We start from the raw sequence: 18126 nt of genomic DNA, 5'->3' as shown, positions 1-18126 counted from the left end.
AGGAATAGAAGGGAAATCCTTCCAATGGGGACACTAGTTATGGTGCACATTGGAGGGGTTACCTTTCACTTCTTGTTTCAGCTTTGGGATATGAAGTGAAAGAAAGCCTCCACAATGGGACATAGATGGCATAAAAGAAAACTGGCAGGGGTTATAACTCACCCTACCCTTTCCAAAATAAAAAAAGTGTTGCCTTTAGTTCTACTTTAAGGCTTAAATTACAATTTCGCTAAAAGCTTCTATAGACATCCAAGAGAGGCAGGGAGAGTAAGCATACAAAGGCCTTCAGGCATCTGGATGTGCTTCTTTGAACATAAATGGTCATAAGACTTGGTGAGAGTTGAGAGGTGTTTTGTTCTCATGTAGATGAAATACTTGGAACCAGGATAAAGTGCTGTTGATCAGTACAGGGAATGGTGTCAAGGCAAACAGTATACTACATCTTCACCTTACACACAGGATGCACAGTTGTTCCTTGATTTTGGGTGCAGGCAGTCACATTCATGTCTATTGGGATGTAGCGGCTGCACAGACACAGCTGTTGGCTTCAATCTGACACCATGTGGGTGCATGTTCCCAAAGGCAGACTGTGTGAGTTTGGGGACATGCACCCACATCGATGTCAAAGTGAAACCAGCGGTTGTGTCCTTGCAACTGCTGCATGCCAACAGACATGAATTAGACTGCCTGTATTCAAATGCATGGAACACCTGTGCATCCTGTGGGGGCAAAGACAGCCCATCGCACAGATACATGCATAGGTACAACCCATTGAATGAGGCCTAAAATAGACATTTTATTTTAATTAATACTTATTATTTATTTAAATTCAAATCCACCTTTACTTTTACCTTAAATATTTTGTACGGGCCAAGCTAGCCCAAACAAACTTTTTCCATTAATAATTGTGACTACTGTCAGTGTTGTCAGTGCTGTATAAACTGTATGTAGCATCCATTACATGCAGTACATAGCGCTGTGTTAAGGCAGTGTCTTGGGAAAAAAATAACAAAATTGATTTTGGCTAAGGGATGCTTAAAGTGGAAGTAAACTCCCCTATCGTTTTCATCCACGGAAGCTGCCATTTTTTGAAACTGTTTAAATCGATGGGTTTACTTCCACTTTAATCATTCGCAGGAGACCTTCTATATTTATAAATATATGGCTTCTTCTGAATGGCTGAAGTGGAGATACAGAAGGATGACATTACCATGTCCATCTCTGTCAAGTGGAGGCCTTATATTCATTAACAAAATACAAAGCGGTCTGTGAATGGCAAAGCAGTGCTCAGCCCAACTAAATTTTGTGATGGCAGCAGATGGAAACTACCTGTACTTTATGTAGCTGATGCTACATAGACTTTATACAGTGCTGACAGTGACCACCACAATTAGTAATGGAAATAGTTTTTTTTGCCAACAAAATCAATGTTTTTTTCAGACGAATGTTGGCTCAAACTTGTCTTGCATACACACGGTTACTCAAATATTGTCGGAAATTCTGATCGCCAAGAATGCGGTGACGTACAACACATACGACGAGCCGAGAAAAAGGAAGTTCAATAGCCAGTGTGGCTCTTCTACTTGATTCCAAGCATGCGTGGAACTTTGTGCTTCACACGTACACACGATCGGAATTTCCGACAACGGATTTCGTCAGAAAATTTGAGATCCAGATCTCAAATTTTGTGTGATAAAAATTCCAATGGAAAATGTCCAATGGAGCCTACACACGGTCGGAATTTCCGACAACAAGCTCCCATCGAACATTTTCCGTTCGGAAAACTCTATAGTGTGTACAGGGCATTAGGCTTTAAGCTTACATTGGTGACATTGCATACTATTTTAAAATAATGAACAAAATAATTTTCTTTTACAGCACTAAAGCCTAAAATGTGAAGATGACTGCTAAAGGAAAATGAACAGAATCCCCCAGTTTTGCTTTATCTGTAACTTGTCTATTAGTCTATACTAGAATGTGTTTGCAGTTTTGATCTTTTCATGTAGGCATGTTGTTAAACAATACTAGATATTTTCTATTCAGGCTACTAAAGTAACAAGCAGCCATTGGGTAAACTGAAGACTGAGCCTCTGCAAGCTTTCACTGTACTGGGTAGTTACTGCAGTCCCAGACAAGTGGGGTTCAAGGTTTACTCCATTGTCCCCAGTGATATTTGTTTATATACTGGATCAACATGAGTGAGGTCTCAGACCAGTAAATGCTCAAATGTTACTCCGGTGTCCCCAGTGGTAATTATTCAGGTAATGGCTCAACATGGGTGAGGTCCCAGACCATTAAATGTCCGAGTGTTGCTCCAGTGTCCGCAGAGATATCTGTTCCAGTACTGGATCAACGTGGGTGGGATTCCAGACCAGTAAAGGTTCAAATGTTACTCCATTGTCTCCAATGATATCTGTTCATCTACTTAAACAAAATGTGTGAAGTCCAGAAGAGGAAAGGTTCAAGTGTGGCTCCATTGTCCCCAGTGATATCTGTTAATATACTGGATCAACATGGATGAGGTCCGAGACCAGTAAAGGTTCAAGTTTGGCTCTATTGTGCTCAGTGATATCTGATAATTTACTTGATCAATATTGGTAAGGTCCCAGAACGGGAAATATTCAAGTGTTATTCTTTTGTCCCCAGAGATATCTGTTCACCTACTGGGTCCACATAGGTGGAGGCCAAAACTGGTAAAGGTTCAAGTGTGGTTCCACTGTCCCCAGTGATGTCTGCTCAGCTACTGAAATCAACATAGGTGATGCCCCGAGGCAGTAAAGGTTCAAGTGTGGCTCCAGTGTCCCCAGTGATATCTGTCCAGCTACTAAATCAACACAGGTGAGGTCCAGGACTAGTAGAGGTTAAACTTTGGCTTCAGTATCTCCAGTAGGGATGAGCTTCGAGTTCGAGTAGAACTCATGTTTAACTCGAACATTGCCTGTTCGCCTGTTCAGCGAACAGTGAACAATTTGGGCTGTTCGTGGCAAATTCGAAAAGCCGGAACACCCTGTACAAGTCTATGGGAGAAATATAAAGTGCTAATTTTAAAGGCTAATATGCAAGTTACTGTCCTAGAAAGTGTTTGGGGACCTGGGTCCTGCCACAGGGGACATGGATCAATGCAAAAAAAAGTTTTAAAAACGGCCATTTTTTCAGGAGCAATGATTTTTAATAATGATTAAAGTGAAACAATAAAAGTGTAATATTCCTTTAAATTTCATACCTGGGGGGTGTCTATAGTATGCCTGTGAAGGGGCGCATGTTTCCCATGCTTAGAAATGTCCCTGCACAAAGTGTCATTTCGCAAGGAAAAAAAGTCTTTTAAAATGACTTTCAATTGTCGGCTCCCGTAATACAGAGAACACTCAATGAGTGTTCTCTGTATTAACGGAGCACAATTCATTCATTGATTAAATTTTTTTTTTAAAAAGCGTGGGGGTTCCCCTAAATTCAATTACCAGGCCCTTCAGGTCTGGTATGGATATTAAGGGGAACCCCGTGTCAAATTTAAAAAAAACATTGACGTGGGGGTCCCCCTAAATATCCATACCAGACCCTTCAGGTCTGGTATGGATATTAAGGGGAACCCCCCATCAAATTTTAAAAAAAATTTGCCGTGGGGGTCCCCCTAAAAATCCATACCAGACCCTTTATCCAAACACGCAACCTGGCAGGCTGCAGCAAAAGAGGGGGGATGAGAGAGCGCCCCCCCTCCTGACCCGTACCAGGCCACATGCCCTCAACATTGGGAGGATGCTTTGGGGGTCTGTGACCCCTCAAAGCACCATGTCCCCATGTTGATGGGGACAAGGGCCTCATCCCTACAACCCTGGTTGGTGGTTGTGGGGGTCTGCGGGTGGGGGGCTTATCAGAATCTGGAAGCCCCCTTTAACAAGGGGACCCCCAGATCCCGGCCCCCCCATTTGAAATGGTAAGGGGGTACAAAAGTACCCCTACCATTTCACAAAGAAAGTGTAAAAATGGTTAAATAAGACAAACACACTTTTGAAAAATTCCTTTATTAAAAATAAAAAAAATTTAAAAAAGATTCCAGCGGTGGTAATCCACTCTTGCTATCCAGCGATGGATCTCCGGGGTCCAGCGATGGCTGATCTGATCCAGCGACGGGTGATTTTCAGTCCAGCACTGTCCATACATGCATCCGTCTTCTGTCTCTACTGCGGAGACACTGCAGGGATCCCAGCGCTGACGTTTCTTATATTAGGAGGGCGGGGCCACCCGTCACCTGAACCCGCCCCCTCTGACGCTGGTGAGGGAAGCCATGGGGTTCCCCAGTGACGTATGGGTGACCCCGTCCCCCTCTGATGTAACGCAGGTTTCTGTATCCATTTCAAACAGGGGGGGAGCCGGGATCTGGGGGTCCCCTTGTTAGGAGGGGGCTTCCAGATTCTGATAAGCCCCCCGCCCGCAGACCCCCACAACCACCGGCCAGGGTTGTGGGGATGAGGCCCTTGTCCCCATCAACATGGGGACATGGTGCTTTGAGGGGTCACAGACCCCCAAAGCATCCTCCCAATGTTGAGGGCATGTGGCCTGGTGCGGTTCAGGAGGGGGGGTGCTCTATCATCCCCCCTCTTTTCCTGCAGCCTGCCAGGTTGTGTGCTCGGATAAAGGGTCTGGTATGGATTTTTAGGGGGACCACCACGTCAGATTTTTTCCTAAATTTGATGCGGGGTTCCCCTTAATATCCATACCAGACCTGAAGGGCCTGGTAATTGAATTTAGCGGAACCCCCACACTTTTTTATTTATCAATGAATGAATTGTGCTCCATTAATACAGAGAAAACTCATTGAGTGTTCTCTGTATTACGGGAGCCGACAATTGAAAGTCATTTTAAAAGACTTTTTTTCCTTGCGAAATGACACTTTGTGCAGGGACAGTTCTAATCACAGGAAACATGCACCCCTTCACAGGCATACTATAGACACCCCCCAGGTATGAAATTTAAAGGAATATTACACTTTTATTGATTCACTTTAATCATTATTCAAATCACTGCTCCTGAAAAAACGGCCGTTTTTAAAACTTTTTTTTGCATTGATCCATGTCCCCTGTGGCAGGACTCAGGTCCCCAAACACTTTTTAGGACAGTAACTTGCATATTAGCCTATAAAATTAGCACTTTAGATTGTGAACGTTCGAGTCCCATAGACTTTAATAGGGTTCTAAAGTTCACACAAAGTTTAGGTGTGTTCGCAGGTTCTAGTGCGAACCAAACAGGGGGGTGTTTGGCTCATCCTTAATCTCCAGTAAAGTTTCAGATATGGTTCTAGTGTTCCTAATGATATCCCTAAGCAGCAAGAACAGTGTAAGTAAGATCCTCTGTGAATCAAGTAGCACATGGTGGCTCCAGTACATTATATTAGGCTCAGGCAACAGTCTGTAGGCAAAGAACTTTTAAAAAGCCTGTCCTTGATGTTTTGTTGAAAGCTAGGCCTAACTCTTTTTTTTTTTCAATTATTATATCCCTTCAAGTTGTTGCTGTATTGCTCTGTTATTTTGAATTTTTATTTTGAATCAATAGCTGCTATGCAGGGTGATTGGATTTTGATTTTGTATTAATATATTTTAGGTTCGATGTGTATGTTGTTTTGTTATGTTTTGTTCTATTTTGTTTGTTTGTCTGTTGAGGAAGATAAATAAAAATATTATAAAAGCTAGGCCTAACTCACTGACGAAAAGTCCATCAGTGACTGGCCATTCAACAAACCTGCAAGACCGGCCAATGCTGTATCTCTGACTCAATCCTCTGAATCACGCAAGTAAGTCAGGCAGATAACATATCATAGGAAGCCACTGAGTGCTCCCTACTGGAGAAATCACTGCACTACAGAAAAACAGAAAAAAATGGTGTGCAGATAATTTTGATTTTGTCCCTCTCTTCTCTGGTTTGCTAAGATATTTTGAATTCACATGCTCATCAGCACCAGCAAATACATCATTACCCAGCTGTTATCTGATGAACAGCCACCACATGCTGGGTCCCATTCTACATCTTCTTTCTAACCTCATCAGGGGCCCGGCTGTCTCTTCTGGGTTCAGGAACCTGGCTCCCTGATGATGCACTGCTGCGTCCACCCATCTCCAGCCACACAGCATAAGCCAATGCCTCCTGGGCAGCTGCATGGCTGATATAATTCTGATCTATGGCAAAACAGAGGGAGGGTTGGGTCAGATTAAGAATATAAAAAAAGTGTAAATAGTGTAAGCTCCAAAAATTCAACACAATACTTGAATGAGGTATAACTCCAACAGAGGAACAGAGTATTGGGTGAGCATAGTAAAGATGACTATAAAAGTGGATTGGGGTGGGCTTTAAAGTAACTGTCACTTTAGTTGTTTGGAGCAAAGTGACTGAGTTTATTAAGTGTAGATGCTAACAGAGCCAGGATGAATATGATACTTCATGAAATTAGTGTGCTCTTCCCTGTCCATTCACTATTTTCTCGACTGTTAATCTGTAAAATCTTTATTATGTCTGATGCAAATCAGTTTTAAAAGGTGAAAGACAGTTGTTGGAGTTCGGTGAAGGGCAACAAAATTAATAGGGGGGAATGAGGAACTCACTTATGAGAATTAATTATATACATTTCAGTAATTCACTCTGGAGAAGAGGGGATATGATCACAATGTAAAAAATATATCAAATGTAAACAGTTTACTCCAAGGTTCCCAAGGAGGACATTTGGCTATGATTTGAGGATAGAAGAAAGAAAGTTTAAAATTGAATTGAATAAAGGATTCTTGGAACTCCCTCCCCAGGAAGTGGTACTAGCTGAGAGTGCCAACAACTTCAAAAAAGATGTGTAACACTCTGCATTGTTATTGTGAATGCAGGTTTATATTTATCCACAAGATGGCAGTGTTAAACAGTAATGCTAATCACAGCCTTAAAGTGGTTCTAGAGGCAGAAGGTTTTTCATCTTAACAACTTAAGGACTACCCACATAAATGTACTGCGGCAGGGCGGACCTTAAGCACAAAATCACGTACATAATCATCTTCTTTGGCTCTGGGGTGCTCATGCCTAGCAGGATCCCCCACTCCCACTGTGATTGGACACAGCAGGAGCCAATCATCTGGCCTAGCGGGTGTGATGTCTCCCGGGAACCTGGTGATTGCTCATAGAGAGACAGAATGGCGGTCTGCCTATGTAAACAAGTCAGATTTCCGTTCTGCTAGAGAAGAAAATGGAGATCTTGTGTTTCTGCTAAGCAGAAACACGGATCTCTGTTTTCCTTTAGTCAAAGCACATCCCCTGCAGTTAGAAAGCACACATAGGGAACACATTTTACCATTTGATTGTCCCTGATGTTAACCCCTTCCTTGCCAGTGTCATTTATACAGCGACAGTGCTTTATTTTAGTACTGATCACTGTATTGGTGTCACTGGTCCCCAAAAAATTTCACTTGGTGTCAGATTTCTCCGCCGCAATGTCGCAGTCTCACTAAAAATCGCTGATCTCTGCCTTTACTAGTAAAAAATATATTTTTTAAAAGTCCCTACGTTTATCCCATACTTTGTACACACTATAACTTTTGCGCAAACCAATCAATATACGCTTATTGGGATTTCCTTTACCAAAAATATGTAGCAGAAAACATATTGGCCTAAATTGATGAAGAAATAAGATTTTTTAAATTTTTTATAGCAGAAAGTAAAAAATATATTTTTTTTTTCAAAAAGTATTTTTTTGTTTATAGTGCAAAAAAAAAAAAAAAAAACTGCAGAGGTGATCAAATGCAACCAAAAGAAAGCTCCACTTGTGGGAAAAAAGGACAACAATTTTATTTAGGTACAGCGTCGTACGACCGCGCAATTGTCAATTAACCACTTCAGCCCCGGACCAATTGTCAGCCTAAGGACCAGAGGTCTTTTTACAATTTCGCACTGCACTGCTTTAACCCCTTCCCACCGAGCGTACGCATATGTGCGTACTCGGCTTCCGGGGGGTATACCGGGAAGATGCCCGCACCTGCAGGCATCATCCCGGTACCGTTTTTTTCAGCAGGCCATTGGCTATCCAGCCATAACAACCGATGCTACTGAAAGCCGCTCGGCTGTTATGCCGGAGGAGCGGGAGGGGACGGCTCCCCTCCCACCGCCTCCCGCCACTGTTACCTGTGCTCCTGCTAGATCGGGAGCACCGATTCCATGTCCGCTGCCTCTGGCTGCTGGGGAGGAACTGGAATGAAGCCGTAATCGGCTTCGTTCCAGTATCCTAATAGTAAACACGGAAGCGACGTCATGACGTCACTTCCCATTTACTCGGCTGCCAATGGCACAGATTTTAAAAATATATACGGTATTCAGAATCGCCGTTTTCAGCGATCTGAATACATGGAAGTGTAAAGGAGGGGTGGGGGGGTCTTTTAGACCCCCGATCCCTCTATAAAGAGTACTTGTTACCACCTATTACTGTCACAAGGGATGTTTACATTCCTTGTGACAGCAATAAAAGTGATCACATTTTTTTTTTTAAAACAATTTAGTCATTTTAAAATAAATAAAATAAATAAAAAAATAAAAAATAAATTTTTAAAGCGCCGTCGTTCCCGCGAGCTTGCGAAGCAAAGAAAACGGATACGGAAGTCGCGCCCGCTTATGTAAACGGTGTTCAAATCACACATGTGAGGTATCGCCGCGATCGTCAGAGCGAGAGCAATAATTCTAGCACTAGACCTCCTCTGCAACGCTAACCTGGTAACCGTAAAAAAAATTAAAGCGTTGCCTATTGAGATTTTTAGGTACCGTACTTTGTCGTCAATCCACAAGTGCGTGCAGTTATAAAGTGTGACATGTTTGGTATCTATTTACTCGGTGTAACATTATCTTTCACATTATGCAAAAAAATTGGGCTAATTTTACTGTTTTGTTTTTTTTTAATTCATGAAAGTGTCCCTTTTCCCAAAAAGTTGCGTTTAAAACACCGCTGCGCAAATACCGTGTGACATAAAATATTGCAACAATCGCCGTTTTATTCTCTAGAGTCTCTGCTAAAAAAATATATATAATGTTTGGGGGTTCCAAGTAATTTTCTAGCAAAATAATATGGATTTTAACTTGTAAACACCAAATGCCAAAAATAGGCTTAGTCATTAAAGGGTTAACTGGTAATTGCGCGGTCATGCAATGTTGTACCCAAACGAAATTTGGTCTTCCCACAAATAGAGCTTTCTTTTGATGGTATTTGATTGCCTCTGCGATTTTTATTTTTTGCGATATAAATGGAAAAAGACCAAAAATTTCAAGAAAAAAAGATATTTTCTACTTTTTGTTATAAGAAACATCGAATAAACTCAATTTTAGTCATACATTTAGGGCAAAATGTATTCAGCCACATGTCTTTAGTAAAAAAATGTCAATAAGCGTATATTTATTGGTTTGCGCAAAAGTTATAGCGTCTACAAACTAGAGCACATTTTCTGGAATTTACACAGCTTTTAATTTATGACTGCCTATCTCATTTCTTGAGGTGCTAAAATGGCAGGGCAGTACAACCCCCCCCCCCCCCCAAATGACCCCATTTTGTAAGTAGACACCCCAAGGAAATTGCTGAGGGGCATGTTGAGCCCATTGAATATTTTTTTTTTTTTTGTCCCAAGTGATTGAATAATGACACAAAAAAAAAAAAGTTTACAAAAAGTTGTCACTAAATGATATATTGCTCACACATGCCATAGTCATATGTGGAATTGCACCCCAAAATATATTCTGCTGCTTCTCCTGAGTACAGGGATACCACATATGTGGGACTTTTTGGGAGTCTAGCTGTGTACGGCACCCCGAAAACCAATCACTGCCTTCAGGATTTCTAAGGGTGCAAATTTTTGATTTCACTCCTCACTACCTATCACAGTTTCGAAGGCCATAAAATGCCAAAATACCACAAAATCCCCCCCCAAATGACCCCATTTTGGAAAGTAGACACCCCAAGCTATTTACTGAGAGGCATGTTGAGTCCATGAAATATTTTATATTTTGCCACAAGTTGCAGGAATATTAAATTTTTTTTTTTTGCACAAAGTTGTCACTAAATTATATATTGCTCACACATGCTATGGGCATAAGTGAAATTACACCCCAAAATAAATTCTGCTGCTTCTCCCGAGTACAGGGATACCACATGTGGGGGACTTTTTGGGAGCCTAGCCACGTACGGAACCCCGAAAACCAAGCACTGCCTTCCGGATTTAAATATAAAACGCTACCAAAAAAAACTGTTAGCGATCGCAGGGATCAGGCCTGACTTTGCAAACGCTGCAGTTATGTGTTTAGTATTTTGTAAGTGACAGTAATCGATCGATACTGCACTTGGGTGGGCTGGGCGGAGGGGAAAAACGCAGGTGCCAGCAGGTATCTGGGCTGATCCCGCTAACAATGCGTTTTTTTGGAACCCTAAACTGCTGGGGACGCTAGTATAGATCTGATCAGATCAGATATTGATCTGTTCAGATTCTATACCACTACAGGAGGTTTATGCTTTGCGCGTGGGTGTTAGCGGTACTGGCACTAACCTAGCGCTGCCTGGGGCGACGCAGACCCTGACCCTAAAACCTAATTGATATCACCCGCCGGGTGATCAGGGGGTTAAACCTTTATTGGGTAAAAAATGGTGGGTGCCCTGATGCTATAAAAAGCAAACTAACCAGAGTCACCCGTAACACTTATACAGTGATCACTGGTGAAAGGGTTAACTAGGGGCAATCAGGGGGTTCAAATTTTTATTAGGTAGTATATGGGGGTCCCTGGCACTATATAAAAACCTGACGGGGAACCTAAATAACTAACTGGCTAACCAGCGTCACCAGTGACACTTATACGGTGATTGCTGGTGAAAGGGTTAACTAGGGGCAATCAGGGGGTTAAAACCATTATTGGGTAGTATATCGGGGTACCTAGCGCTATAAAAACCTGGCGGTGAACCTAAAAAAATAACTAGCTACCTAACGGCACCAGTGACACTACTGCAGCGATCAGAAAAACGATCGCTTAGTGATACTGGCAAAAGGGGGTGAAAGGGTTAACTAGGGGCAATCAGGGGGTTAAAACCGTTATTGGGTAGTATATCGGGGTACCTAGCGCTATAAAAACCTGGTGGTGAACCTAAAAAAATAACTAGCTACTTAGTGGCACCAGTGACACTAATGCAGCGATCAGAAAAACGATCACTTAGTGACACTGGCAAAAGGAGGTGAAAGGGTTAACTCTAGGGGCAATCAGGGGGTTAAACCTTTATTGGGGGGGGGGTAGGGGGCTACCCTGGACCTAACACTAACTGCCCTGACACTTTTTACTGTCACAGCTGACACTGAATGCAGTGATCAGAAAATAAATGATCACTGCAATCATGACACTGTGACTGGGAGGGGGGGTGATCGGGGGGATTTGTGTGCCTACATGTTAGTGTAGAGTTTGGTGCACTTACTTTCAGTGCTCTCCTTGTAGTCTGGTCAAAAAGACCGCCCCGAGGAGAATGACATCACTTCCTCCCTGCCTGTGTTTACTATACACAGCGGGGGAAGCTTCTCATTCGCCAGGAGCGATCGAGAGGGGATGGCCAGAAACCAACGGCCATCCCCCCCACCCGCTGGAAGGCGAGCACGTACATGTACGTGCTTGTGCCTGTACATGCCATTCTGATGACGTACATTGCCATGCGGCAGTCCTTAGTGGTTCGGAGGAGATTAGGCAAGGCAAGTCCTCAAAACACGTTAGGCCGCGTACACACGGGCGGACTGTTCGCCCAACTTTGTCCGCTGAACAGTGTTTCAGCGGACAGTCCGCTCGTGTGTGGGCTTTCAGCGGACAGTTTCAGCGAACAGTCCGCTGAACAAGGTCTTTCGGAAATTCCGAAAAACTGTCCGCTGAAACTTGGTTTGAGCGGACAGTCCGCCCGTGTGTAGGCTTGTTCGCTCAACTTTTGAAATGAGCAGACTTTTCCCGCACGGAAAAGTCCGCCCATTTTGAGCGCGTGTACAGGTAGGCGGGGCCCGCGAGGGAGACTTCGCGGGCACCGCCGCCTGGTATGGACTTAAAGGGACACCCAACGCCGAAAAAATCGGCGTGGGGGTTCCCCCAAAGTCCACAACAGACCCTTGTCCGAGCACGCTAGCCGACCGGCCAGGAAAGGGGGGGCGAGCGAGCGCGCCCCCCCCCTGAGCCGTACCAGGCCGCGTGCCCTCAACATGGGGGGTGCCTTGGGGAAGGGGGGCCGCGCGGCGTGTTCCCCAAGGCACCCCCTTCCCCAAGGCACCCCCCATGTTGAGGGCACGCGGCCTGGTACGGCTCAGGGGGGGGCGCGCTCGCTCGCCCCCCCTTTCCTGGCCGGCCGGGTAGCGTGCTTGGACAAGGGTCTGTTGTGGACTTTGGGGGAACCCCCACGCCGATTTTTTTCGGCGTTGGGATTCCCCTTTAAGTTCATTCCAGGCGGCGGGGCCCGCGACATCTCCTTCGCGGGCCCCGCCTACCTGTACACGCGCTCGAAATGGGCGGACTTGCCTCCGCCTTATGTGGGCGAGTCCGTTCATTTCAAAAGTTGAGCGAACTGTTTGGCAAACAGTTCGCTGAAACAGTCCGCTCGTGTGTGGGCAAGTCCGCCCATGCAAATTTTGAGCGGACTGTTGCGGCAACTGTTTGACGAACAAAGTTTCAGCGAACAGTCCCCGCGTGTGTACGCGGCCTTAGTCTTTTGGGTTTTCCAGTTGACCCAGGCTATAGGTGATGTGATGTACTGTAGACTGGAAGCTTACTTTGACAACAAGGTTGATACTGAGTACACCTGTTGGTTTGTTTTATATTACTTAAGTTACCATATTAACAAAAAGAGGCCTTCCTTAATGCACTAGGCCGGGGCGCCCTCTGTCTTGTTTTATTTGGACAGTGTAAGTATATTCACTGACTTCCCTAGTCATAAAAGTATTAAGAGGGCACCAAGATGAGGCATGTCCAGTGAAGCCAGCAGGGAAAAATGTAGACAACAGTATGGGGCCAACTTCCAAGCACCAGAGATTGTGGAGTTGATTTACTTAAATTGGAGAGATTGAAAAATTTAGCGCAGCTGAGTACATTAGGCTAGCCAATGAGCTTCAAAGTTCTTCAGCTTGTTCAATGCTTTGACAAAAGAAACTGGAAGCCGATTGGTTCACCTAACCCTACGCAGAGCTGCACCAGATTTTGCACTCTCCACTTTTAGTAATAGTAAATCAATCAACCTCTGTGTGTTTTCCTGTTCAGTTTCATATTCCTTTATTTTAATGGCAAAGTTACTGTGCAAAACAAACTTTTATAAAATTAAAGAACAGCTAACCATAACAAATATGGCAGAAGGCCGTTATTCTATTTCATAGTTTTTCTGTAAATAATATATATTATTATATATATTTTTTATTATTTTATTTTCAACTTAAATGAGAAACAATTTCCCTAAGTTCTCTCCCTAAACTGCGTTAAGTAGGATGTTTTGCAATTGAAATTTGGAAATCTATCCACTGCGCTGCCAGGCTAAGCATGCTCCTTGGACTGACACCTGAACAAATGTCGGTAGTAAAATTGATTGTTATGATGTCGATGGTCAATGAGCTCATGAACATGTTTTCTAACCAGTGGCGTTGCTAGGCAGGTGCAGGGGTGCGGGCCGCACCTGTGTGACACCTGCCAGAGGGGTGACACCGATGGGTAGTGGGACCACCAACACTGCCTGCTGCACAGTGTCCTGCAGCAGAGCGGAATGAAGCTGCCTCCCCCTCCTCTCTGTTTACATCCACAGAGGAGGAGGAGCCCAAGCTTGAGGGACACACACCGCTGTGTGTGTATGATTATCTGCTGTTCTGAGGTCTGTAAGGGGGGGGGGTGTCTGTACTGCTGGGAGTGTCTGCACTGAGGGTGTTTGCATTCGGGAGGTGTCTGCACTGGGGGGTGTCTGTACTGCTGGGGCTGTCTGCACTGGGGGTGTTTGCATTCGGGAGGTGTCTGCACTGGGGGGGTGATTGCACTGGAAGGTCTGCACTGGGGGGTGTCTGTACTGCTGGGGTGTCTGTACTGAGGGGGGTCTGCACTGAGGGGGGTGTCTGTAATGCTTGGGGGTCTGTACTGAGGTGGGGGTGTCTGTACCAATGGGGGGTCTGTACCGATGGGGGGTCTGCACCGAGGTGGGAGTGTCTGTACTGATAGAGGGGTCTGCACTGAAGGGGTGTCTGTACTAAGGGGAGGTTTATACTGAGGGAGGGCAGTCTATATTGATGGAGGGTGGTTTGTATTGAGGGAGGGGGATCTATACTGTGGGAGGAGGGTCTGTAGTTAGTGGAGGGGGGTCTGTACTGAGGGGGGACTATAGTTGGTGGGGGGGTGACACCAACCCTAGTGACGCCACTGTTTCTAACACTGCTATACAATTCATGTAGACTGGAATCTGCAAAGTAGCGTCTGCTTGGTATTGTATAACGTGGCTTAATATGTTGCATGAGCCTACGGAATCCAATGTCCTCCACAACAGAGAATGGCTGGTCATCTAATGCAATAAATTCCATAATTTTATCCATAATGCTATGAGCTTTGGGACTGCCAGCAAATTTTTTAACCTTTTCATAGACTGTGGCCACAGATGGTGTTGAGCCTGGCCCTGAGGCTCTTTTTGGAATTGGTACTGTTTTCTTGTATTCTGTATGCTGAACTGGATGACATATTTTCAGGTGGTGTATCAAATCTGTTGTTGAAAAATGCCTTGGCACTGTACCCCCTCTTGAAATTTCTATTGCGCAAAGACTGCAGGTTGCAAATTCGGGGTCTTTATCAGAAACTTTAAAATATTTCCACACTGCAGACATGGTCCACCTTTACTGGTAGCGTAGAAGAATAGCATAGAATGATTTATAGTGGGAGTGAAATCTGAGGGGGAAAAAAATCTGAGGGGGGAAAAAAGGATTTAAATCAATCTAAAAAACTAAACCCCAGGCAGCTATTAAAAAAAAAAAAAAAAAACTAAACCTAACCATCCATCTTTTTTTAACAGTATATACCAAAGAATACATTGAATTTGATTTGATTGCATGCTATTTGTGAGATATTATATATTCAGTAGTATACTGTTGCATAGTGTAAACTGTCATGTTTAAAAAACATGGCCTGTTCGTTTAGTAGTAGAAGAACTAGTAGAAGTAGAACTAACTATAATACTACAAGTACACATACAGCTGAATATCTCTATTTCATTAGCGAAGTTTGTATTATATATTATTATATAGTACCAGATGGATTGTTTGTCACTGTCAGTAGTTAAAGAGAATGCTCACCAGCGAATAGTAGTAATAGTAGCCATCCAGGAGGGACGGTGCCCACTCTCCAATGCAGCCCTGTATGCAGCCGTCTTGTCTCAACCACGAGGAACGTCCACGGGGAAAGTGCTCTCAACTCCAGCGAAAGTCAGCGCCTCCACTGCAGGGAACATGCTCACGAGTCCAGTGTCTTAACCACAAGGAACGTGTGTGACGTCACACATCGGTGCACGCACTGCTACTGCGCATGCACAATTTTCGGCGCCATTATCTGCATTTTTTTTCTTTCGGCACTGTGCCGAAAACACCATTTTCGGCTGATATTTTTCAGCAGCTGAATTTTCGGTGCATCCATAGACAATACCAGTGCAAAAATGAATTAAATAATTCATAAACGTGTTACTTTCTATGTGCAAATAAACTATTCATATGTCCATAAATAAATACAATGAATGCGTAAAAAATTCATATAAAGTGCAAAAAAAAGTGCAGTCCATGAAAATCACATTTAAAACTTGTTTTCCTCCAAGTGATGCAGTGAAATAAAGGCAGGAAATAATGTTATGTATTATTCAATATACAGTGGACACGGAAAGTATTCAGACCCTCTTAAATTTTTCACTCTTTGTTATATTGCAGCCATTTGATAAAATCTACACTGTGCAATATTAGTAGGTTAATATTAGCGCAATTATTCATTTAAAACATAAAATATGTTTTGTTATTACCATGATCCACCATGAAGAAAACCCCAAAAACGTGTGTATTATGTGTTGTTACTGATGAACTGAAGTGCCCTGGGTTTAATTCGGGAAGAGTTGGTGAATTTCAAAGAATTTCATAAGCAAACTCAAACCCCCCCAAAAAATGGCGCACAGACCCCAGAGGTCCCTTAAAATACATAGCACACACCTAATGTCTGTTATGTATTGTAGGGGACATTTTTAAAGAACCCAGCAATGAAGAATTATTTATCCGCAATTTAAACTGAGTCTTTTTTTTTCTTTGTAAATGTCACATTCAAAAATGAATTGTGTAGACCCAAAATGCACACCTGACCCTTTTGAGACTGATACAAATGTTAAGGGGGTATCTCATGGAAAAAAAAAGCATGCCATCCCCTAACAATTCATAAGAGACCCTAAATCCAAGCATGCAGCCCCCTCATGATATGGTTAGGCACCAATTTAAAGGAGTGAAACATGTAAGCTATTGTCTCTACCTCTGCATAGCATGGACTGACTGTTTTGGATTTTAAATCACAAATAAAGGTGTTGTATTGGTGCAGCCCTCCAGGATTTTTTCTTGCTCCCCTCTTGAACCATGCCAGGTCACAACCAACAACACTGGGGCTGCCCCGGCATATCAAAATGTCCCCATGTTGATGGAGACAAGAAATACCGCTTCTGAATCCGATTTTTGGCTTCTACTGAAAAGGGGGCTGAACATGCAAAAGTTCAAGTGTTCATCTTAACATCTAAACAGCCAAAGTTCAGTCTGAACCTAGCTTTACATGGGACCATTAGCTAATCTCTGTATGTTGTTTGTACCTGTAGTATGAATGAGAAGCAGAGGTATGTTTTTTTTTTCTTTTGTCATCCTATATAAACACATACAAACTTAATAAAAATTTTTTTTAATCCTTCCTAAAATATTTTGATCCTAACACTGGCCCTGAAACTATCCTAGGTCAAGACCTGATCTAATTATTTGTATTTTTTATTTTTTTATCCACTTGCCTTCTGCCCATAGCAGTTTTACTTCTACGGGACGGCTCTCCTGTGCAGAATATCATATATATATATTCTGCACTTCTGCCTGCAGGGGTGTGTGCGCTGCCTCTGCTGTAATTATTCACAGGAGAAGCCAATCTGTGGGTGCCAAGCACTGGATGTCCGCTGACACCCGCCGATCATCTGTAAAATACATAAAACTGGGATCTGCCTTTGTAGACAAGGCAGATCTCTGCTCTGACAGGGGGAAGGGATGGATTGCAGGGACCAAAATCAATCTCACAGAGTACACATAAACACTGGGCACACAGTTAACCCTTTGATCGCCCTAGATGTTTAACCCCTTCCCAGACAGTATCATTAGTACAGTGATCATATATATTTTTAGCACTGATCACTGTATTGGTGTCACTAGTTCCTGCAAAGTGTCAGTTAGTGTCTGATTGTCCACCACAATATCGCAGTGCTACTATAGATTGCTGATCGCCACCATTACTAGTATAAAAAAAATCACTAAATGAAATTCCAGTATATATTCCATAGTTTGTAGATGCTATAAAACTTTCTCGTAAACCAATCCATATATGAATGTTGTTTTTTTTTAACCAAAAACCTGTAGCAGAATACATATTGGCCTAAATTTATAAAGAATTCTTTATTGGATATGTATTATAGCAGAAAGTAAAAAAAAAAATTTTTTTTTCAAAATTGTCGATTTTTTTTGTTTATAGTGCAATAAAATAATCCCCACAGGTGATCAAATACCACCAAAAGAAAGTTGTATTTGTGGGAGAATTTTGTTTGGGTACAGTGTCTCCCGACCATGCAATTGTCAGTTAACATAACGCAGTGCCGTATCGCAAAATATGGCCTGGTCATGAAGGGGGTAAATCTTCCGGAGAGCAAGTGGTTATATTTTACAGACTTTTTTTACTTTCTTCTCCTCTGGCTATAAGAAAAAGTCACAATTATGGGAAGTCATAAGACGTGTCTAATGCCCTGTACACACGTTCGGACATTCTGACCACCAAATCCATCAGATTTTTTCAGACGGATTTTGGCCAAAACTTGTGTTGCATACACACGGTCGCACAAAG

The 18126-nt window shown here is 43.1% G+C and overlaps 1 protein-coding gene across 1 annotated transcript in view; it reads left to right on the top strand.

Moving 5' to 3' along the window:
- LOC143987733 (uncharacterized) overlaps positions 1–15968 on the top strand; it is a 69549-nt gene extending 53581 nt beyond the window's left edge. Inside the window, exon 7 of the mRNA XM_077486714.1 lies at positions 15936–15968. Within this exon, the coding sequence (XP_077342840.1) occupies positions 15936–15968 (33 nt within the window). The remainder of the gene's footprint in view (positions 1–15935) is intronic.
- The last annotated feature ends 2158 nt before the right edge of the window (positions 15969–18126 follow it).

Source organism: Lithobates pipiens, unplaced genomic scaffold (genome assembly GCF_037356315.1).
Source record: "Lithobates pipiens isolate NorthernLeopardFrog02 unplaced genomic scaffold, aLitPip1_a1.2 Scaffold_1, whole genome shotgun sequence".
In the NCBI taxonomy this organism is placed as follows: Eukaryota; Metazoa; Chordata; class Amphibia; order Anura; family Ranidae; genus Lithobates; species Lithobates pipiens.
Note: the sequence above shows the minus strand (reverse complement) of the source record. Positions and strands in the feature narration are given on the sequence as shown.